This window comes from Sphaeramia orbicularis, chromosome 14 (genome assembly GCF_902148855.1).
Source record: "Sphaeramia orbicularis chromosome 14, fSphaOr1.1, whole genome shotgun sequence".
Lineage (NCBI taxonomy): Eukaryota > Metazoa > Chordata > Actinopteri > Kurtiformes > Apogonidae > Sphaeramia > Sphaeramia orbicularis.
In genome coordinates, this window is record NC_043970.1 from 6822248 (window position 1) to 6846228 (window position 23981).

Here is a 23981-nt window from a genome sequence, read left to right on the forward strand (position 1 = left end):
TCACCCGCAGAGACACCCGGTGTCCGGGGGCGGGACAACATCGTGGCATTTATCCAATTACTGTCCAGTTTTGACGCAATGAAAAAAACTGTTCCATTCAGTCCCATTGAAGCCCAGAGACGCCCACAGTCTACGGACAAATGCACTGAGCAGAGATGGAGGAGAAAACAGCGCAACGGGAATGTATAAGAAGTGAACAACATCGAGTCCGTTGATTTGTGATAAAGCTGATTTGAACGAACTCATCTTTGAGATGAACGTGTTCGAACACATTTGTAGTCAATAAAATGTCAACACAACCATACATATTTAACCATTTAATTTTCATAATTTTAGGGGAAGCCGGGCTTCCCTTGCAGTCTATGAGAAATCGCCACTACTATAAACATCTGGAAAACCGTCAATTTCTCTCAAAGAAATACTTATCTGACCAATGCTAACTTCCCACTTAGCTGCTTCTCCATGTTTGCAATGTTTTGATTCGCGTATGTCGCGTAGTTCTTGACGTCTTACATCCGCTCAGTGCACGCACGTTGATTTGCGTCACCGCTGATTGGCTTTTTGGACTGACCAATGAGGAGAGGGTCTCAGCTCACGGTCACAGACAGCAGGAGCAGGGTTTCTGTGCAGTGCAATGGCCCCAGGCAGCGGACAGTTTCATTTATAAGCAAAAGATAACCAGATATTTTCGTTATGCCCGAGCTACGCAGGGCCCTTCAGAGGTCGCGGGCCCCTGGGCAATTGCCCAGTTGCCCATATGGTTAATCCGGGCTTGCACTTATGACATTTTTTATATCCATGTTACTAATCTTCTACACCTGTACACTCTCCCATTCAGTGTGTTTTACAGTATTGCCAAATTTGACTATATAAACTTGTACGCTATAGTAGTATTGTATTGCATCATTTTTAATAGTGGCCAATGATTTTGACCAGAAGAAAATTTTCAGTCAGATGAAAAATTTCTGCTTTAATCCCTGGTGTAGATCAGTTTGCAATGTTGACAACACAGCTTGAAACATCCATTTTTACAATCTATTTTTTAATTTGTCCATCTATTCAGGTGGAAAGTGGGCTTGAAATTGTGAAGACACGCAATGCAAAGTAAACATAATGGATAATTCTCCTCAGCTGCATTACAACTAAAGCAACAAGCCTGTTTTTAAAAAGGAATGGTGTTGAAAATGCATATACTTGTGTTAAAATGTAGAAAAAAGGGAAAAAAGCTCAGGAATAAAATAAGTACTCAAGGACAGATATGCTTGAAAATTCACTGGCTAATGATTATACTGCTACAGTGGTGCGAAAATTTGGGCATCCCCTGAAAACTAGCGTAACCTTTAATTGAAAAGGTGTAAACACTGTCTCTGAAGGACATGGACAAAGGACGAATATTGCCAGCAACATTATTCATTCATTCATCTTCTGAACTGCTTAGTCCTCAAGAGGGTCACAAGGGAGCTGGAGCCCATCCCAGCTACTTATGGCAAAGGTGGGGTACACCCTGGACGTGTCGCCAGTTCACCGCAGGAGTGACATAAAGAGACAAATGACCAGTCACTCTCACATTCACACCTATGGGCAATTTAGAACCAGCAACATTAATGAGTAGTTATTTTTTATTTCATAGATTAAACAAAAATAAATAAATAAATACACAATTGTGGCATCAGCAAAATTTTAGATACCCTACACACTCATGTAGGGTATCCACGTTAGAGTAAGACTTTTAGCCCATATCACAGTATGATGCCCACCATCTACAGCTTTCGTCTTCAGAGTCTTACACAGTTTCTCAGAGGGAACCCATGGTTGGTGAATGTTTGTGCAAGCTTTGAAGTTAGAATACATAAAAACTTTGACACCTGGCACTTGCTAATGACAGCTGTTGACATTCCTGAGAGGAATAAGATTTGAGCATGTGAAAACTTGTAGAGAACACGTAGGGTGCCCACATTTTGCTCATACCATAATTGTGCATTGTCTTTTCCAATTGATGATGATAAAAAAGGCACTACACAATAAAGTTGCTGGTAATATTGTCTTTTTTACAATGTTAGCAGTTTACATCTTTGCCATTTAAAAAAAACCTACCAAATCATTGTGTTTTTGAAGGGGTGGTCAAAGTTTTGCCTATAGTTGTATGTCAGTATAACACACTACAGTAGGTACTGCGTCTGAGCATAAGATGGGTGAAATAGCTTTATTTCTTTCTGTATAGATCAGGGGTGTCAAACTCAGATCCTCGAGGGCCGGTGTCCTGCATGTTTTAGATGTGTCCCTCTTCCAACACACCTGATTCAAATGATCAGCCTATCATCCAGCTCTGCAGAAGCCTGATAACGACCGTCAGGTGTGCTGGAAGAGGGAAACATCTAAAACATGCAGGATACCGGCCCTTGAGGATCTGAGTTTGACACCCATGGTACAGATGAATATGAGAGCGTATTGGTACAAACCAACTATATTGTACAGTGCTGCACATCACTAACTGCTGTGTTTCCTTTTCTCATTTAGTTTTGGGGTGATTCCTACCAGTCCCCTGCCTATTCATACTCCACTGATGCCTAGTCAGAGTATTGACATCTCATTGCCTCTCAACACCATTGGACCAGTTATGAAGATGGACCCCCTCAATAATCTACAGGTACACAGGACTCGCAACGCAAGCACAACTTGGGAATGTATCAAAGAAAAAAATTAGATAATTGTGTCCTACTTAAGAAAGGATTATATTGACAAAAATGTTGATATAAAGCACAAGAAAATTCTTCTTGGAAATAATTTTGGATTCGGATTTCTGTAGCGCTTTTCAAGGCACCCAAAGTACTTTACATTATTGATCCATTATTTATTCACTCTCACATTCTTACACTGGTGGTGGTAAACTACATTTTTAGGTCTGCTCAAGGTTCTGCCTGTTAAAAGGAAGTTTTTTGAAGTATTTGATTTGATCAAATAATAATATAAAATATAACAGGCTATATATCGCTAAATATTTTAACCTGCTATAGGGAATTTGTATGTGATAATGTACATATTTTTGTGTCTGCTCAATCAATGACCTGCCCCAACCCACCCCGCAAATACAATGTCCCGCGGGTAACCCACTGATTCACACATCACTAATTTCTTTGAATAAGATGGCGATGAAGATGAAAGATACGAAAAAAATAAAACTAAACTAAAACTAAGCATTTAGAAAAAAAACCCAAAACTAATAAAAAACTAGCAACCTGCTCTAAAAACTAATTAAAACTCACTGAATTAGAGAAAAAAAGCCACAACTAAATAAAACTAGACTATAATTAAAAATCCCAAACCATTATAACCTTGCACCATACACATTCATACACCAGTGTGAGTGACACTGGAGGCAAGGCAGGTGAAGTGTCTTGCCCAAGGACACAACAGCACATGACTAGGACAGCAGGGATTTGAACTGCCAACCCTTTGGTTATTGGATGACCCGCTCTCCCTCCTGAGCCACAGCCACCCCAATATATGGTGTTACTGGCACACGAGATGCCCCAAAGCTTTGGGGGAAGTCCATTACTGTTAACTCCATGACCCAGTAACTTAAGGCAAATAAAGATATGTCAATTGTTACAACTTTCCTGTCACCTAGAAGAGGAGATTATCATGTTTGAAAGACCTGAAAGCCCAGAGGACTCCAGGAATCATTGAGTCTGTTTACATGACCATAAAAATCAAATAACTGGGATTAATCAGATAATTGTAACAATCAGATCTGATTTGTTTATATTGCACTTCAGAAATGCGATAATCGAAAACCCTGGTTTAGACATTTCAGTTCGTTATTGGATTTCTTTCAGAGCATGTATGTACATAGTAGTGGTAGACTCAATCTTCCTGTTATTGTCTTCCGCTCACGTATGATTACTGCAACTTTGGTTTTCCATGATTTTAATTGTGTTTACACATGTGCAGATGTAAAAGAACAAGATAAATCAGATTAACCTGTACACATGCAGGAAGACATTGGAGCATTGGGGACAAATCCAGGTGTGTTAATCCGATTTCTCATAATCAGATTACTGCTGTTATCTGATAGAAAATAGCAGATTATCTTGTTGACATGATCACTTCAATAACCTGACAACTCGAGAAATTGGATAATGATGAGTATTGTTGTGCATGTAGACGGGGTCATTGATGATGCATCCCAGTGCATGTTAGCGATGTCTTGGACTAGGAGTTTCCTCTATTATTGCCTACACCAAGGAGGTAATGTTTTTGCCGGCGTTGGTTTGTCTGTCTGTCCGTGTGCAAGATAACTCAAAAATTTATGGAAATTTATGGACGGATTTGGATGAAAATTTCAGGAAATGTTGATACTGGCGCAAGGAAGAAATGATAAAAAATTTGGTGGTGATCGGGGGGGGGGGCACTGATCTGCCTTGGCGGAGATCTGCGCTCTCCGAGTGCTTTTCTAGTATGAATATGATTTTTTTGGTGTAAAAGTCAATATTTATTGATGAATAAATAGGTTTGATGTTTCTCATAATTATGATATCTGGACCTGGATCTCAATTCTTTTTAAAATAAGTGTAATGTACCTTTGTGAGATGTAAGATCTGCTGCACACTACAACAACCCCAAACCAATTTTAAAATGAAGACACAACAACCTCAAGAAATAACTGCATTTTGACAGCAACTGATATATGCTCAGATCTTACGATACTCATGTATCAAGTTCATTTACATCTGTTTACGCCTCTGATGGCAGCAAGGGGAAAAAGTCCTTGCCTGATCTTGCATAAAGAAAAGCTCACCCTCTTTTACTCACTTATTTTCAGGTGGCTGTAAAGAACAACATTGATGTCTTTTACTTCAGCGTTCTCATTCCTCTCAACATTTTCTTCGTGGAAGATGGAAAAATGGGTATGACTTTTTTGACTGATGTGTTAATTTGAGTGTCTTGTACCTTTCTAGTGTTCTGCCAATATGCACTTAAAATGTGCTTGAGAAATAACAAACTGCTCAACAAATTACAACAAATTACTGCTCAACATAATTACACAAACGACATTCAATTTTGAGAACATAAACATCTTGTTATATTGAACACTGTCTCAGCTACCAGGCATCTTCTCTAAATATGACCAAAACAGAGGTCTTCACCTTAAAAACCCAACTGCACAGCATTAGAAGAAACAAATCTTGTTTCCTTCATCAGATCCTTTCAAGAAAATAGTTTTATTCATCAGAGACCCTAGGGCTGTTACTTTCTCTAAAATCACATTTCCAATTAAGACATACACATTTCAACTCAAAGCGTTTTCCATAATGATGAAATGGTACATGCTTTGAAGGCTTTGGAAAGTAATCTAATGCAGACTATAAGACCAGCAGTATAACAATGTGGCAATGATTCATGAAGGGAAAAAATGTTTTTAACTGATAATTAGCATTCTGAAGTTTCTAATGAGCCCCATAAACGAAGGATTGCGCAGTGTTTGGTGTTGCTGAAAATGTTTTATTGCAGTCATGTTTCTTTGCAGCAGTCCTCTTTTTTTCTGCAGTTATACAGTTTCCTGTCTGCTTGTTATCACTGCTTGTAGATCAGTGGAATTGTGTGCAACCGTTGTGTATCACTGAGAGACAAACAGCTGTGAAATGGTCTGAAGTCAGATTTCCAGGTGATGGGGTGTGACCCGCAGTCAGATACAGGCTTGTTCTGTATGATATAAGAGAGTCTTAAACTGTAAAAATTAAATCTGAATCAAAACAGAACTAGAACAAACACAGCTTCTCAATTTCTGAAAGTGAAAACAGTCACATATAGTTACATATTTTGTATGTTCACGGTTCAGTAGTTGTAACACCAGTTTTGATGTTCACTGTGTAACATTACAGTGTGGTAGTGTGTTCTGAATGCAGATATGAAAATGTAAAGATTGTTTTTAAAAGTTAATATGACATTGTAAATGTGTTTTGGGTGTGAGTAGGTCCATTATGATTTTGTAGTTTACTTTATCAGATATATATACACATATTTTTCAGTCACTCACATGATTCGGCCTCATAGATAGATAGATAGTTAGATAGATACTTTATTGATCCGAGGAAATTCAAGTGCTCCACGCTACATGTCATAGTCCATACCAAACTAACATCACAAATACTTACTCTTTTCTTATTATTCTAGTGTTCTATAAGCTTTGAAAGGCCAGCAGGCAACCTTGCGCTGCGGAAAGCGGGTGAGACAAGAGGGACCAGGAGCCAGGTTGAAAACCACAGTGCAACGGACCCTATGTTGCTGTAGGCGGAGATGGGACAGAGAAAGAAAGCCCTTTGGAGGAAGCGGAGCCCCTACGCAAGCACCAAGACCCAGTCCCCATCATCTCACACGGAACAGAGCCTCAAGCAAAGACCAGAAAACCAGCAAGGAAGAACGAGCTCAAATGGCAGTCAAACGAAGCGAGCCATGGCATACATTGGACACAGACCTGACTCAAGAGGCTAGAGGGAGCACTGCGAGGAGGCGTCGAAGCCATGTTCAACCTGTTCAGGGACATCATATACCAGTGCTGCAAGGACAGGTTAGGTGAAATAATCCCAAGGAGAAGTCTGCCCCAAGGGAGAGGAGGAGGAAGGAAAAGGAGATCTACCAGCTTGTGCAAAGACGCCAGCAACTCCGCAAGATCTGGAGGAAGGCCACCCAGCCAGAGAGGGAAGGCCTGAAAGCCCTGTGGGAGGAGGTCAAGCAAGGCTAGCAAAGCTCCGCTGAGCTGAACGCATCCGTAAGTGCAGCAGCCGGAAGAAAAAAAGAGCAAGCCAGCTTCTTTAAGGATCCCTTCAAGCGCGCCAGGCAACTGCTGGAGGAAAAGAAGTCTGGGAAGCTCGAAACCTCTAGGGAGCAAATGGAACAGCATGTCAAGAGGCAGTACAGCAACCCACTAAGGGATGTCCCACTGGGAACACCAGGGTACGTGCCCGCACTACCAACAGCCGAGTTCAACACCATGTCCCCCAAGCTTAGTGAAGTAAGGCGAGCAGTGAAGAAGGCGAGGTGCTCATCAGCACCTGGCCCCAATGGAGTCCCCTACAAGCTCTATAAGAACTGCCCCAAGGTGCTAGAACTGCTGTGGTACCTGCTGAGAACTCCCTGGAAAAAGCAGCTCATTCCATCGGAGTGGCAAAGAGCTGTAGCGGTCTTCATCCCCAAGGAAGAGAACTCCAGAAACATCAGCCAATTCAGGAGCATCGCCCAGCTGAATGTGGAAGGAAAAATCATCTTCTCAGTGCTAGCCAGAAGGATGACCACCTACCTGCTTGAGAATGGCTATATAGACACAAGCTGCAAAGAAGGCAGGAGTCCCAGGTTTTCCAGGATGTGTGGAGCACTCCATGATGATCTGGAACCAAATCCAGAGGGCCAAGCGGGAGAAGACTGACCTGCACGTTGTCTGGCTTGACCCGGCCAACGCGTATGGATCAGTTCTACACCAGCTGATCAGCTATGCCTTGGAATTCTTCCATATGCCTCTCTGCATCAGGAACCTGATAGCGCTGTACTTCAGCGACCTGCAAATGTGCTTTGCCCTCCAGGATTTCACCACTGGGTGGCAGCAGCTTCAGGTGGGGATTGCCATGGGGTGTGCAATCTCCCCAATCTTGTTTGTGGCAGCCTTTGAAGGGATCCTCATAGGAGCAAAACAAATAGTGGGAGGGATAAAACTACCATCTGGCCAGAGGCTACCCCCACTGAGAAGCTTCATGGATGATGTCACCAGCCTTCTTCAGACAGCATCATGTACATCTCAGCTGCTAAAGAGGTTGGATTAGTTGATGTCATGGGCCAGAATGAAGATCAAGCCCTCCTAATCCCGCAGCCTGTCACTCAGAAGGGGAGTCAGGAATGACAACACCATCTTCATGGTCGGGAGAGAGAGAATTCCTCTCCTATCCAAACAACCCATCAAAAGTCTGGGGAGGCAGTACACCGCAGAGCTGTCTGACAAGCAAGTGGGGAAAACTGTCCTGAAGCAGCTGACGGATGGTCTGGCAAGAATCGACCAAAGCCAACTCCCCTGGAAAGTACAAGACCTGGTGCTATCAGTACATGCTCTACAGGAGGCTGATGTGGCCCCTGAAGATGTGTGAGGTCCCCTTATCCACCGTGGGCAAGATGGATGGGAAAGCCAACTCATTCAGCAGGAAGTGGCTGGGACTCCCATGGTGTTTCTCTGAAACAGGCCTTTTCAGCAAGGATGCCCTGCAGCTGCTACTGCAGTCCATCAGCTTGGGGTTCATGCAGGAGAAGGCCAGATTGGTGCTTGAGCTGAGAGAGTCCACCAACCAGACAGTAAGGAAAGCCAATGCCAAGGTTCCCACTGGCCGAAAGTGGAGTGCCCAAGCTGACGTTGACCAAGCTGTGAGGAGGCTGCAACACAGAGAGATCGTAGGCAGAGTCCAAGAAGGAAGAACAAGGCTAGGATGGGGAAAAGGGCCACGATTTTGGTCAAAGGCCAGTCGTAAGGAGAGGAAGGAGATGGTGGTGGCAGAGGTGACGAGGACAGAGGAGGAGCGCTACAAGATCAAGGCTGTCACAGGGCCGGCAAGGAAGCTGGACAACCTGGGAGGGAGTTGTCAGCCGCAGCATCAGTTGGTCCGACCTGTGGAAGATCCCACAGGCAAGACTGAGCTTTTTTATTTGCTCAACCTATGACACACTTCCCTGCCCTCAAAACCTTCACCAGAGGTTCGGGAGCAAGGAATCCTGCTCGCTCTGTAACGCTCCCAGTGCAAGCCTCTTGCACATCTTGTCAGGGGACAAGAGCGAAACATCTGAGAACGGTGGTTCCTGGCTGATGACCCTGCAGCTGACCCTGTGGCTGAACCCATGGGTGTGGAGGAGGTGTGACAGGCAGTAATGCCAAGCAGCAATTTCCACGTCCTGTATCTAACTTTCAAATGTATTTATTACTTGCTGTCTACTATGCAATGTCAACATAGTGTTAAAAAAAATGCATGGAAGGGTGACATTCCCTATGGTGTGTGAGGTGGGATTCGATGTTGTGATTCATAGTAATTGCTGAGGCATCAGTCTAGTCCTAAGGTGAAGTAAGTTGAAATCCACTGGGCTCATTAGGGCCTAGTAAGAAGCCCACAGTCTTTGGATTGTGCCTGAAATGTTGTCATGCATCAGTTTCTTAAAGGCATGTGTATGGTCCTTATATTCCAGAACGACAGGTGTTCCTGGCCACCTGGAAAGACATCCCCAATGAAACGAGCTCCAGTACCAGATAAAAGAGTGCCACCTAAATGCAGGTAAGTACTGATTCTGATCATCTTCTAAATTTATAGAAATGGATAGAACTTAATGTCTGAATGGTTTTCTGTTTCTACTTGTCATCACTGCACTGAATTAACAAACCTTGGCATTTAGGTCACTTTTACAGTGGTCTTTTTTTGGACTGTCTAGTAAATGTGCTGGCCTTTATTAAATTATTGCTCTACTAGTAAGACTTTAGAGGGAAATGAAGACTTTGATTTTGCCATGGTGGGCTTTGATTGACGGGTCACCTGCCAAGTCAGACTTTTGTAATAGAGCCAGATCAAGCGATGACACCGGGACACACTTCATGTTCAATAAGCTCTGTGTTGAAAACTAAATAACTTATTTCTGTGTTTTTATACATGTATGGATAGGTCTCAGTAAGAACTTTCACATGACACATGATTAAGTTTACAGAAGTAACATTTTTTGTGTGAAAATACTTAAATTACTACTGCGTGACACTGGCACCAAAATTAAAAAATTTTTTCACTTTACCCAAATGTACAAAACATGCTGTTCTCATAAGAAATTGATAGTAAATGAAACATAGGGCTTTAGCTATAATGTTAAACTACATTTGTGACCAGTAGTAGATAAAAATGTTTAAATGATAAGTTTTCATTAACACAAATATGTTGTGACACAGGGACGGGGGGAACTGTGACACGTGGACAGCCGTTTGTCACTTTGTTCAGTACTCATAATGAAAGACTTTGCTGGAACTTTAAATATACTCATAAACTTTTATTTAACATACATATTACAACTGAAGTGATATACACAGCTAATAGCAGAGCATATTTTACAAACAATTTGATTGTACATAACCTTTCTATATTCTTCTACTGTTGAATAATTAGTTCCTACTGATTCACAGACTTAAAATATCACTTATACAAGCAAGAAACACTGTTATTAAAGTTTATAGTGCATTTATGTCAGAAGTATAACTTTACATAATCAGTTATATCTTTTTTTTCTACAAGTGATACTGAAATGTGTAAACAGTTTCATAAAATTGAATTCTTAAGCTAAAAAATGAGCCTGTTTGAGAAATGATTGGTGAAACTTTAATTTTTGACACTGATCTGACCTTCGCTTGATTTGGCCCACTATCTGCAGCAGGTCAGATGTCAGCATGGCTTAGTGCAGAAATATCATGCTTGAATTCCCTTTGTTTTGTCTGTTTAAAGTGTTTATTGCTGTGGTTACACTTCGCATTTGGATTTATACCTCCAAATACAGTCATTCCATCCTTAAATAGTGGCTTAATGTTGTAAAGACAGATGCTCAAAGTGTCCTGAGTGGAAAAAATTACCCAGTTTCATTGAAGCTATTGCTTCGTATGTTCTGTTTGGCTTATGCTTGTTAACTGAATTTTTTTAGCTCCTGCTTTGCATCAATTGGAATTTATAACAGAATGTTGGTTTTGTCACCAGTGCCATGTTTCCATCTGACATAATTTCCCATTTTCCAACTAATCCCAGTCTTTCTGTCTTGTCTTTCCTCCAGTTACATGCATTACTTTGGATACTTCAAGTTGTCATAATTACACAGCTTTACTCCTGTCAGTAGATTGGCCCAAGTGCATCCTAAAACTGGTCAGGTTTAATGAAGCTGCCATTCATGTGGCATTCAATCCTTATAGAGTGTATGTACAGAATGTAGATATTAGCTAGTGTACATTAGTATTGGTACCTCTAGAGCAGTAGTTCCCAACCTTTTTTGGCTCGTGACCGCATTTTAACATCATAAATTTCTAGCGACCCCAGACATTCAAAATGGAGACTTTTTTTTCTAAAATTAATTTGTTTTTGATCATGTAATAATTTACTATACGATGCTACTAATAAACATTAATTTTAGATGACATTTAGGCTATACAGGGCCAGATCTACTAAGATTCCAATTTGCATGTACTAATTTGCTTGTGCAATCTAGAATTTTGCATGTAGGGTTAAACCGTGGTTTGCAGGTGATTTACTAAAATTGCTTGCGCAAATTACAACAGGTGCAAAGTCTTGGAGACCATGTACGTCTCAATTACTTTTTTCTTCTGTCACTCCCAAAATGTTCACTCAAGGGTGAAAAATGCATTCTCTGCATCTCGTTACATCATTTCGATGTCTCCTAACCACTTCCATGTGTGCGCAATTATGCATCCAATCCGTCTGCACCTCCTTTTGAGACGTGTTACATATACACACAGTTTCTATGAGCAAAATTGGTTTCGGGTTTAATAAATCCCTTTGCATGTGCTAAATTAATATATTTACATTTTCTCCTCCCACCACATGCACAATTGCGTGTAAACGCCCCATTTTACACATTCATTGTGGCAAACGTACTAACTAGATGCAGACGCACTATTTTGACCTTTGAAAGACGCAACCCTTAGTGTGCACTGTTAGTAAATTAGTTTGTACATTTTTTTGTGTGTGCAATGAGTTTGCACACGTTTTAATACATGCAAACCTTTAGTAGATTTGGCCCATAATGTTTATTATTATGAATGGAGGCAGAAAAGCCAGGTGAGATTACTGCACAAATGAGAATTTTATTTTCTTTGGTCAGGATATGTACAGTCAGTCCAGCTTTCGTTTACAGGGCTGCAAATTAACACTGAAAAAACAACTCAGACTATGAATTATGAAAGAGCTGCAGCATCTTAAACCGGCCACAATGAACATTTGAAAGATAAACAGTACCACAGTGCTTCAATTTCAGCTTCAGTTTGTCATGTCTTTTATGTATTGTCATTGTCTCTCTCAACTCACCATCTATTTTTTATTGGTAAGTTTTTATTTTTATCAATTACTAGAAATTTCAGGCGACCCCATTTGAATTCCAGGTGACCCCACATGGGGTCCCGACCCCAAGGTTGAAAAACACCGCTTTAGAGGTTACAGTTCTGGTACAATATGTGTGTTTTGTGATTGTGTGCGTGGGCATCCTGCAAGACCCCCACTGGCAGATACACTATATTGCCAAAAGTATTCGCTCATCTGCCTTGACTCGATATAAACTTAAGTGACATCCATTCTTAATCAATAGGGTGTAATATGATGTCGGTCCACCCTTTGCAGCTATAACAGGTTCAACTCTTCTGGGAAGGCTTTCCACAAAGTTTAGGAGTGTGTTTATGGGAATTTTTGACCATTCCTCCAGAAGCGCATTTGTGAGGTCACACACTGATGTTGGATGAGAAGGCCTGGCTCTCAGTCTCTGCTCTAATTCATCCCAAAGGTGTTCTATCGGGTTGAGGTCAGGACTCTGTGCAAGCCAGTCAAGTTCATCCACACCAAAACTCCTGTCATCCACGTCTTTATGGACCTTGCTTTGTGCACTGACGCACAGTCATGTTGGAACAGGAAGGGGCCATCCCCAAACTGTTCCCACAAAGTGGGAGCATGGAATTGTCCAAAATCTATTGATATGCTGATGCAATACCAAGTCTGAAGCAATACCAAATCTCTTGGTATGCTAAAGCAAGAGATTTTGGACAATTCCATGCTCCCAGCTTTGTGGGAAAAGTTTGGGGATGGCCCCTTCCTGTTCCAGCATGCATCAGTGCACAAAGCAAGGTCCAGAAAGACATGGATGACAGAGTTTGGTGTGGATGAACTTGACTGGCCTGCACAGAGTCCTGACCTCAACCTGGTAGAACACGTTTGGGATGAATTAGAGCAGAGACTGAGAGTCAGGCCTTCTCATCCAACATCAGTGTGTGACCTCACAAATGCGCTTCTGGAGGAATGGTCAAAAATTCCCATAAACACACTCCTAAACCTTGTGGAAAGCCTTCCCGGAAGAGTTGAACCTGTTATAGCTGCATAGGGTAGATCTATGTCATTTTAAACCCTATTGATTAAGAATGGGATGTCACTTAAGTTCATATGTGAGTCAAGGCAGGTGAGTGAATACTTTGGCAATATAGTGTATCATAGCTTACAAAAACATTTTTGCAAACTGTTAAATTTAATCCATCAGTTGTTGTATTTGGGATTTTCTCCCATTCTTCCTTGTAAAAGGCTTCTAGCTCTGCAATATCCTTGGGCTGTCCTACATCCACAGATCTTTGAAGCCCTACCCACAGATGTTCAATTGTGTCTAAAACTGGAGAACTGTTAACATTCCAAAACCTTCAGCTTGTGTTTCCTGAAGTACGGTCCTGCTAGATTTCGAAGTATGTTTCAGGTCATCCTGCTGTTGTAGAATCCATCCTCTTTTTAAGCTTCAACTTTTTAACCAGACATAAATCAAATCAAATGTTATTATATAGCACCAATCATAACAGAAGTTATCTCATGACACTTTTACATATAGAGTTGGTGAAAACCAGACTCTAAGCCAATTTACAGAAACCTGACAGACTCCTCCAGGAGCAAACACTTGTGACTGGTGACAGTGGCAAGGAAAACTTCCCCTTAACAGGCAGAAACCTCAAGCAGACCCAGACTCCTGGAGGATGGCTGTCTGCCTTGCCCAGTTGGGGTTAAGAGAGAGTAAAGAAGGAGAAAAGAGAGAGTGATAGAGATAGAGAGAGATTGGGGGTGAGGGGGAGAAGGGGGGAAGTAGGGGACACATGAACGCAGTTGATGCACAGATAACTGAACTAGAACATCTATGGAACTATATAATAAACACTATCATAACTCTATGGATAAGTGAGTGATGAGGATGAAGACAGGAGAGAGGCAGACATGTGATGTTAGTTTTCAGAAAATCGCAAGGCACGATGAAGCAGCATTTCTTTTCTCTTTTTTTTTTTTTAATGAAATGCTGATGCAAGTGACTTTAGCTGTACATGTTGCATTCTTTCAATGTTGAATTTTATGATGAGGATACAAGTAAGGTTTTCTTCTACAGATTTTTTTTTTTTTTTTTTTTAGATGATTTCAATTAAAAACACTACCAAATAATGTTATTTTTCAAGGGGTGCCTAAATTCTGTGTTTCTGAATAAGCAGGAAGTAATGATAAATACCTGTGTTACTCAGTAAAACTAGACTCAGGAGGAGGTTGAATTGTGTTGTCTGTCTGTGTTCAGTAAGTGAAGTGACTCTGGTTCTCTTATTGCAGACACAGTGTCAGGGAAGCTGCAGAATAATAACATCTACACTATTGCCAAGAGAAATGTGGAGGGCCAGGATATGCTCTACCAGTCCCTCAAGCTGACCAATGGCATCTGGATTTTAGCTGAACTCCGCATTCAGCCCGGCAACCCCAACTACACGGTACAGTATCACTCTATTTACCATCTGTCTTTGAGCTGGCCTTTAAGGATATTTAACATTCTGATAAAGAAACCTCTTAATGCCATCACATTTTCCTCATCAAACTAATCAATATAACTTGATGATTATTCTAACTAAAAATACCTTTTTTTTTTTTTTTTTTAGAATAATCATCAAGTTATACTGATCTGTTTGACCTGGAAAAATGTGACAGCATGAAGAGGTTTCAGTATCAAACTCTTCATGCTGTCACATTCAGGGGTGATATGATTCCAGCACCATGCCAGATTTCCAGCATATGGTGATCAGCAAGGGGGGGAAATGCAGGATATATGTCATGCGTGTAAAAAGATTGGCGCTAGTACAATATCAAGGGCTCCGACCTGGGCTTTGATAAACCTCTCACTCTCAACCAATGACTTTCGCTCCCAAGAAGTTCAATTTCGGCTACTAGGCAATCAGTAGTAGGGGGGGGCGGGTCTTGTGGAGACAAACAAACTGATTTGGAGCCAACAACTTCAGAGCAGCCAACTGTACGCAGTGACAATCATAGAGATGGAATGCAAGCAGATGAAGACTGGTGAAGACATCCTGCAGGTTGACAATGGATAATGATGTGTTATGTCTGTAGTAGTGATGCGAATCAGTGGGATACCTGAGAGAGGGGCGGGGGGAGTTGCGGTCCGCACTGTGCCACAAGACTAGTACACAAAAACCATACAGCCGTAAAACTGAAAATGAAATGAAGAATAAATAGAAAGACAAGGGGAAGTAAGTACTGCAGCGTATCTCTCTCTAACCTGCTATAGGGAATTTATACATGATACTGTACATATTTTTTTGTCTCTGCTCAATCAATGACCCACCCCGCAAATAAAGTGAAATTTTTTTGACTAGCCCCAACCTGACCCACGGGTCTGCGCATCACTAGTCTCTAGTAGGCATGTCACAATACCAAAAATTCAGGAATCGAAACCAATACAACTAAAATCACATTCTTATTTATGAGGAAGTGAAAGCCCAAACCAAGCCTTATCACATCACCATTGAAAGCTCAGCTCATTCTTCCTAATGCAGATCAAGTGATGGATAATGAGCAGAATTGCATTGTATTTGCACAATACTCAAACAAGTACTTTCCACCTGAAATTGCTTGAAAAGAGACTTTAGATGCTCTCATTTTCAAAATTTTCTCAGGGGAGGGCCCCCCATGCCCCCCATGCCCCCCATACCCCCCTTTACTAAGTCCACCAACGACCCATTCCTCATGACCTGACCTGAAGAAAAATTTTCAGGCTTGAGATTTTTTTTTTTTTTTTTTTTGCAATCACCCCTGCACATTTTTCCAAGTCAAACTGATCAGTATAACTTGATTTTTCTAACTCTGGGGCCACATATTACTCAACATGATCTCCAGTGAGCTGGACTGGTAAAATAATAACAGTGGAAAAAGTAAAATTACATGATGAAAATGTTATATCTACAAAGTGTCCTTTAAAAAATGTGAATAACATGAACAATCATGAACAACCTGGAATTTCTTAAGGAAAATAAATGCAATATTAACAATTTAATCCCTCATCCTATAACTGACACACTTGTGCACCACAACTTACAGATCACAGTAGATCTACAAAGGCACAAAACATTTTATGTTGTTCATATTTGTTCAAGTTATTCACTTTTTATGAAAGGATAGAATATAAATGTAAACATTTTCATGTAATTTTACTTTTTAGACTAAACAAATGACAAATTTGGAACTGTCATTATTTATAGGTTATTACATTATTATTTACTGGTCTGACAACACTTGAACTCATATTGGTCTGCAAATGGCCCCTGAAACTATAGCGATTTGATACCTTGGACTGTTAATATGTTCAGTGTATTTTTTTGCATTTTGCAAATTCATCCAGGGGCTGGATTGGGCCCTTTGATGGGCTGGTTTTGGCCCAGGGGCTGTATGTTTGACACCCTGGTTCTAATTGAACGTTTAGTGTGTCACCTGTTTAACACTCAATTTATGTGGGTCAAAAGGCAGAGCTCAGTTCCAGCTTTGATAGAAGTGTAGTCTTATTATTACCAAAGGAAGTTCAATGAGTTATTTTTTTCCATCTGTGTATGTGATGACACCCAAAACTAAAAGTAGGCAAAAGTTGCTGTAGGACCACAATAATAAAATTCATTCATTGTGCAAAGGCTTTCACAGTTCTTCATTGTAACTGGAAGAATCTATATTGAGTAAACGTGTCAAAAGCTGGTCATTGTTATCAAGGTGATCCCATTTTGATGTTGTTTTGTCACTCAACCAGGACTGTTTCAGGGAGATGTTAATATTGCTGTAATCATGTGTGTTCACAGTTGTCACTGAAGTGTCGGGCCCCTGAAGTCTCTCAGTACGTCTACCAGATGTATGACTCTGTGCTGAAGAACTGAGCCCAGTCTCTTCCAAGCATATCTGCTTCATCCTGAAAAACTAACAGCAGTGTTTAATGATTTTCTACCATCTACTGCACTTTTCAGAACAAGGGAATCCAACAAAAATCAACAACGGAAAATAAATCAAATAATACATGCAGCAGGCCAGATGTCATCTTGGCTCATTGCAGAAATATCCATGAATTCCCTTAGTTTGTCTATTTAAAGTGTTTATTCCTGTGGTTACACCCCCGTTTGGATCCTACCTCCAGTAAAATTGTGCCATTCCATCCTTAAGTAGTGTCTTAATGTTATAAAGATGTGACAAATGCTCAAAGTGTCCTGAGTGGAAAAAATGACCCAGTTTCATTAAAGCCATTGCTCCTTATGTCTTGTTTGGCTTGCACTTGTTGACTGCCTTTTTTTTACTTACTGTTTTGCGTCAGTTTCATTTTGTAGCAGAATGTTGGTTTTGTTACAGTGACCATGCTTCCATTGTCATGGGTGTTTGAAGCAAACTTTTGAAAAGCTGCAACAAATGATAAAAAAATAAAATATCCATATCCATAAACCTGATTTGGAGCAAATGAACTATAAACATTTACAACAATTACAATGTTAGAATATTTTTTCACCTTCATTAATAAAATGAAGTAATACAATAAAACATTGAAACATTTAAATGATTAGCTGACAATATACGCCAAATAAACCCCCCCAAAAAATGCATACTATGATGATAGTTACTTCTGTTATTTTTGAGCCATACCCCAAAACCCATCAGGAACCATTTTGGTTTGAATATCCTCACCTTGACAAAATAATGGCCAAAGTCATCATTTCCAAGTTTTTCAAAAACTGAAACCAAATATGAGCATATTTGGGTTTATTTTTCGTGTTCACTCCACTGTGCCACTGAGGGTTTGAAGTACTAGCAAACACCCAGTACATGTGTATTTTCTTTAGAAATCCGCTCACTGCAAACATAGTTGTATTAGCTTTGAAAATCCATACTGTCATTCCTTTTTATGTTGCTACTACCTCTGTTTCCATTTAGTTTCAAAAGGCTTGGTTTTAGGCTGTTATTAAATTTTCTATCCTTTTCTGTGTGCTTGACCTTTTCTTTTGGTTCAACTCTTGTTTTATCAGACATGCTACGGAACCAGTCTAAACACCTGCTAAACCAAATTCACTGAACAAGGCGTCCATTCCAATGTTGCCAATTGAAATGCCAAGTCTGTTTTATTAATCTACTGTCAGCATAATCCCTGCTCCTTATATAGGCCTTGTGTTCCCAAAAGCAAGAGTTGCCCTAGTACAGTGTAGTCCAGTGATGATGTAGGTTGTGTAGTCTGTGAATAAAGATATACATTGATATAACCCTCTGTGTCTCAATCTATTCACACAAAAAGGTTTTACTTTTATTTGTGACAAATATATCACTCTTTTATCACTTAATAGTGGTAAATCATGAAATGTGCGCATGAGTTCACACTTGTCTTTGTTTAAGTTGTGGATGTGCTTTGCTAAAAATTTGATCCTTTCTCAATCTGTGCTCCTGTTCCTGTTATATAGACAGAACAGGTTCTAGAACTATATTTTGTTAGTTTTTCTTGAAAACTCCTAAAAAAATAAAAGTTTATTAAAAACTTTCCAGCAAAACAGAATGTGTTCAGGGAATTATAACATCTGAGGAAATTAAATGGTGTAATTGCTGTAACCTTGTAAATAATTTGTTACTGCAAAAGCTGTCACTGTATCACATCACACATCAATAAAATGTCCCAATTTATTCTGCATCAGAGCATGTTCTTAAGTCCAGGATAAAAAGTGTAGTAGAGTCAGCAAGTATATATATACAGGGTGGGGAAGCAAAATTTACAATGAACATTTAGTTGTTTTTTTCTCAGTAGGCACTACGTCAATTGTTTTGAAACCAAACATATATTGATGTCATAATCATACCTAACACTATTATCCATACCTTTTCAGAAACTTTTGCCCATATGAGTAATCAGGAAAGCAAACGTCAAAGAGTGTGTGATTTACTGAATGCACTCGTCACACCAAAGGAGATTTCAAAAATAGCTGGAGTGTCCATAAAGACTGTTTATAACGTAAAGAAGAGAATGACTATGAGCAAAACTATTACAAGAAAGTCTGGAAGATACTATTAAAGAAGAATGGGAGAAGTTGTCACCCGAATATTTGAGGAACACTTGCGCAAGTTTCAGGAAACGTGTGAAGGCAGTTATTGAGAAAGGAGGAGGACACATAGAATAAAAACATTTTCTATTATGTAAATTTTCTTGTGGCAAATAAATTCTCATGATTTTCAATAAACTAATTGGTCATACACTGTCTTTCAATCCCTGCCTCAAAATATTGTAAATTTTGCTTCCCCACCCTGCATATCATTTAAAATGGTCATACCATACAATTTAAAAACGGGGTTGCATTTATATATGAGGCGTTCACTCACTCACCCACACAATACACACAATATTTACAGATGATAACAGTTGTGTTTTGTCTTTAACCAGGTTTTGGTTCTGGTGGTGAACATCTTAAACTCTGAGATGGATTTTGTTTCTGATGGCAGATAACCCTGCATCTCCCTTTTTTCAGTCGCTAATATCTCCTCTTCCCTGGCGCAGCTGTAACTGTGGCTCTAGTCCAGTCAAGTTAAGCTGCGCATTTAGCTGCATTCAAGTGAATGGAGTGTGCTGTGGAAAACTCAAACTCGGAGATGTCAGTTGTTTACATGAAGGCAGCGTTGACAACTCAGACTCAATGGGCACACAGGTAATGCATGAAGGCAGCGTGTGTCATGTCGGCTTCCGGACTGTGTCTGGATTTGTCTGTCTTTTCTGTTTTGTCTGTCATTTCCTGTTTTATTTTGTTAAGTTTCCCTCATGTGTCTTGTCTGGTGTCTTTACTTCCTCTCCCTGATCGTGTTCACCTTTTCCCTGATTACCTGGCTCCACCCTGATGTGTTCCACCTGTGACCAATTGTCTTCCCGCCCTCTTGTGTATTTAAACCCTGTGTCTTCCCCTGTCTAGTTGCCAGTTTGTGTTCTACAACTTGTTGTGCTCACTCACCAGCGTTTTTGGATCCTGTTTGTTTGTCTGCCGTTTTTGACCCGTTTTCGTCCCTCAACCACTGTTTCTGCCTGTGCCTATCCTGCCTGCTCGTCTACGACCTGGTTCATGTACCCGACTCTGATTCTGCCTACTCCCTTTAATACCTCAGCCTCCACCGGTTACCTGTGCTTTGACCATCCGCCTGGATTACTGACCGAGAGTTCTGTCTGTCCCCCATGTACTGTTGCTTTATTGATTGCTTCCCTGTGTATGACCTGGCTTGTTTTTTGACCTCCCTCTGTTTGTCCCTAGTGGGGATTCCGTTGGGATTTTCCCGGCTCGGCCTTGCTGGTTGTCAGCCATTCCCACCCGCAGCCCAGACGTCTATCCCTGGACTCTGTGCCTTCACAGAATTAATATTATCTCCGTGTTGTATTTTTTTCACCTGTTAGTGTTTAATAAAAATACTCAACTTTACTTGTACTCTGTGGTCTTGCTTTTGGGTTCAGCCTTTGTACTTAGCCCGTTACAGTGTGGGCAATTTGAATATAACATCGGCTCTCAAAAGAACGGCTTGCAATTGTAAATCGGTTCTCATCGTTCACTTTAAAGAGCATTTCAAAAGACTTGACTCGTATACGAACGTCACATCTCAAATTTGTTGTGATATTTCTATATATCTAATGAAGACTGCTCCTATAAACAATTCCTAGTCTAGCTTAGTCTATAGGCCTAACTGCTGATTATTAACTGGGTTGTTTTTAAATCATGGTTATGAAAACTGACTTGTTTTTATGGTCTTGGTCTCGACTCGGTCTTGCTTCCTCAAAGACTCGGTCTCGAGTGCATTTGAAAATCAACAGTCTTGGTCTCGACCCTTCAGAGACTCGGTCTTGACTCTCAACATAGGTGGTCTTGTCTCCATCACTCAATCAGGTACTGATAAGCCGGAGAAGGGTGGGGTGGGGGGCTTATTTGGTATTATCATTTGTAGTAATGTTAATTGGGCATTGCTTTCCATTTTAAGAATAAATAGTAATAACTAGTTTTTAATGTAATTATATTGAAAGTGAAATTTTTCCGGATTTTGTGGCATGCCTGGAGGCCCGGTGCCCTTAGCATTGCATATATTGCCTAATGGGCCAGCTGGCTCTGATGAGAAGGGTTGTGATAAAAAACAGAAATGCTCCCTGGATCACACCAGTTATTACTGGTAATTAGACACACTCCTCCACCCTGGAGTTTCCCAGAATCCTCATTTCTATCCTTACATAACACCAAAAAATGTTCAGCTGGCTGCACAATGTAATCCTTTACCACGGTGGTATAGGCATGTCTCTATGAAACAGAGAATACTGGCCCATAGTTCATCCATTTATTGCCCAAGATTGAACTTTGGCAAGCACAATACTTGGGAGAGGTGGATGATGTGCTTTGCCCCCAGGCCTTTTTCCAACAGTGCCTGCAACCCTTTGTGGAGGTAGGTTGTTGTGTGTGCTTTAATGCCTGAGAATTTCCGTAGACCAAGTGGAGCCATCAAATGTAATGCCAGAATGTCCAAATGTCCATGCAACATCTAAAAGTATAGTTCAGTCATAAATTATTTTACATGCAATTGACTGATGCTGGTATAAAACCAAATAAAACACTGTTATGAGGTACAATTTGCAAGTGGTGATGGTGCCTTTCTAAGTCAGAAAGTTCTGTAACTTTTTTAACTGTGTCTAAAATCTCACTAAAATTTGTATGACCTTGGCCTGTCTCATTTGATCATTACACTGTATCAGTGGTGGCTGCTCGTCTTTCAGACAGGGGAAGCTCATTGTCGGCTTACATCAAAAAAAAAATTAAAAAAAAAATTGTCAAGTTGTTTAAACATACATTCGGCCCTCCGTTCCTTTTTAAGAAAATGGTCAGTGACCTTATTGTACCAAGTAGGCGTCTTTTCCAGAGACTGGACCAGTGTCCTCTCAATGTCCAGCAGAGCTAGGCTGCTTAGATTGCCTTGGCCCATTGTGTTGTGGGTGTAAGACTTCAGCCTTTTTAAACAAGAGATGCTCCTTTCACTCCGACCTAGCCAACAGCTTGATTGATTTAACTATCTACAAAACGATATTAAACTCAAACAAGAAATGATTAAATTATGGAACTGAAACAAGAAAACACTGAAATTATGTTAAATTGAAACAAGGAAGTACAATGAGTGTGTTTTATTTACAGTGCAAGAAATGAACGAGTAATTTCGTAGTGTTTTCTCTCTGATTTCACAGCAGAATGTGCGGCGGTATTAAACTGAACTGTGTCAGTGAAGGAGTAGATCTCAAACTAGCTGTCAATCAAACGGGATTCAGCCTTTCGACTGATCCTCCAATCAGCACGTGGGATTCTGGCGTCCAGCCCGGCCGAGCTCCGCCCACAGCTCCATTCACCCCCAGAGACGCCCGGCGTCCACGGGCGGGACAGCATCGTGGTATTTATCCAATTACCATCCAGTTTTGAGGCAATGAAAAAAACTATTCCACTCAGTCCCATTGAAGCCCAGAGACGCCCAGTGTCTACAGACAAATGCACTGAGCAGAGATAGTATGAGAAAACAGCGCAACAGGAATATATGAGAAGTGAACAACATCGAATCCGTTGATTTGTGATAAAGCTGATTCTGAACGAACTCATCTTTGAGATGAATGTGTTCTAACACATTTGTAGTCAATGAAATGTCAACACAACCGTACATATTTAACCATTTAATTTTCATAATTTTAGGGGAAACCGGGCTTCCCTTGCAGTCTATGAGAAATCGCCACTGCACTGTATGTTTGAAATATCCATCCATCCATTTTCTACTGCTTATCCGGGGGCTGGGTCGTGGAGGCAACAGTCTAAGCAGGGATGCCCAGACTTCCCTCTCCCCAGACACCTCCTCCAGCTCTTCTGGGGGGACCCCGAGGCGTTCCCAGGCCAGCCAAGAGACATAGTCTCTCCAGCGTGTCCTAGGTCTTCCCCGAGGTCTCCTTCCAGCAGGACATGCCCGGAGCACCTCCCCAGGGAGGCGTCCAGGAGGTATCCAATACAGAGGCCTGAAGGGACAACGTGGGCCCGTCCTCTGGTGGACTCACCACCCGCCGATGGAACCGTGGGGGCCGGGTGCAATGTGGATTAGGTGGCAGTCGACGGCAGGGGGCTTGATGACCCAATCCCTGGACACAGAGTCTGGCTCTTGGGACATGGAATATTTGAAATATTTTATAGTTACTTTTACATGGTAATGAGAATGCATTGCCAATTTTACTGCATGAAATATTTGGTGGGTCCTGTGGGGCCAAACCCCTCTTAAGGTTGGGCAGTCTGTTATCTGTCTAAATTGAGTTGATTTTTTTTTTCACTGTCTAAAGTTACTGAAGTCACACAAAATGAAGTTGCTGTTGACCACTTCCTGTTTATTGCATTGAATATTGGTGTTGGGATATATTTACTATTGTAAGCTGGCATATAAATCATTTCTAAATTTACACTCCCATTGAACGAATTATACAGGTACTTCAAAATAAGACACTATATTACAACTCAGAAAGAAAGAGAGACAGTCAAAAAAAAAAAACAAAAAAAAATCCAAACAGAGAATATTTTATTAATATGGTAGAGAAAGACGTTCCAACTAAAAAAACAAAAACACATTTCTCTTGCATTTTTAAAAGACTTAAAGACAACATATCTCAAAACACCTGGAACATCAAAGAAAAGTGGGAATTAGAATTTAATATTTTAATGGAGTATATATTGAGGAATCAATAGTCAACTGAAAAGAATTTGACTGGAAACTAGAAATGAGATATTTTACCACTCTGATCATTTCTCTTTATGTTTAAGAAAATATGGTTGCATTTTGTTGAAAAAAAAAAAAGTGGAAAAACAGGTGATTATACACTTTTTT

The 23981-nt window shown here is 40.6% G+C and overlaps 1 protein-coding gene and 2 long non-coding RNA genes across 3 annotated transcripts in view; 2 read left to right on the forward strand and 1 right to left on the reverse strand.

Annotated features, from left to right (window-relative positions):
- The window catches only part of LOC115432855 (AP-1 complex subunit beta-1-like), a 114079-nt gene extending 95321 nt beyond the window's left edge, over positions 1–18758 (forward strand). The window contains 6 exon segments of the mRNA XM_030153908.1: positions 2518–2647; positions 4823–4907; positions 9214–9252; positions 9255–9299; positions 14391–14545; positions 16910–18758. Coding sequence (XP_030009768.1) covers positions 2518–2647; positions 4823–4907; positions 9214–9252; positions 9255–9299; positions 14391–14545; positions 16910–16984 — 529 coding nt within the window. The 3' untranslated portion in view covers positions 16985–18758.
- Positions 5020–16066, reverse strand: LOC115432862 (uncharacterized). Its single transcript, XR_003937262.1, has 3 exons — positions 15788–16066; positions 11149–11152; positions 5020–5030 (listed from the first exon to the last, which is right to left on the reverse strand). It is a non-coding gene; the product is annotated as an uncharacterized LOC115432862 (long non-coding RNA).
- A 672-nt stretch (positions 18759–19430) lies between the features above and the next one.
- On the forward strand, positions 19431–20527 carry LOC115432864 (uncharacterized). The gene is made up of 2 exons (XR_003937264.1): positions 19431–19771; positions 20363–20527. It is a non-coding gene; the product is annotated as an uncharacterized LOC115432864 (long non-coding RNA).
- The last annotated feature ends 3454 nt before the right edge of the window (positions 20528–23981 follow it).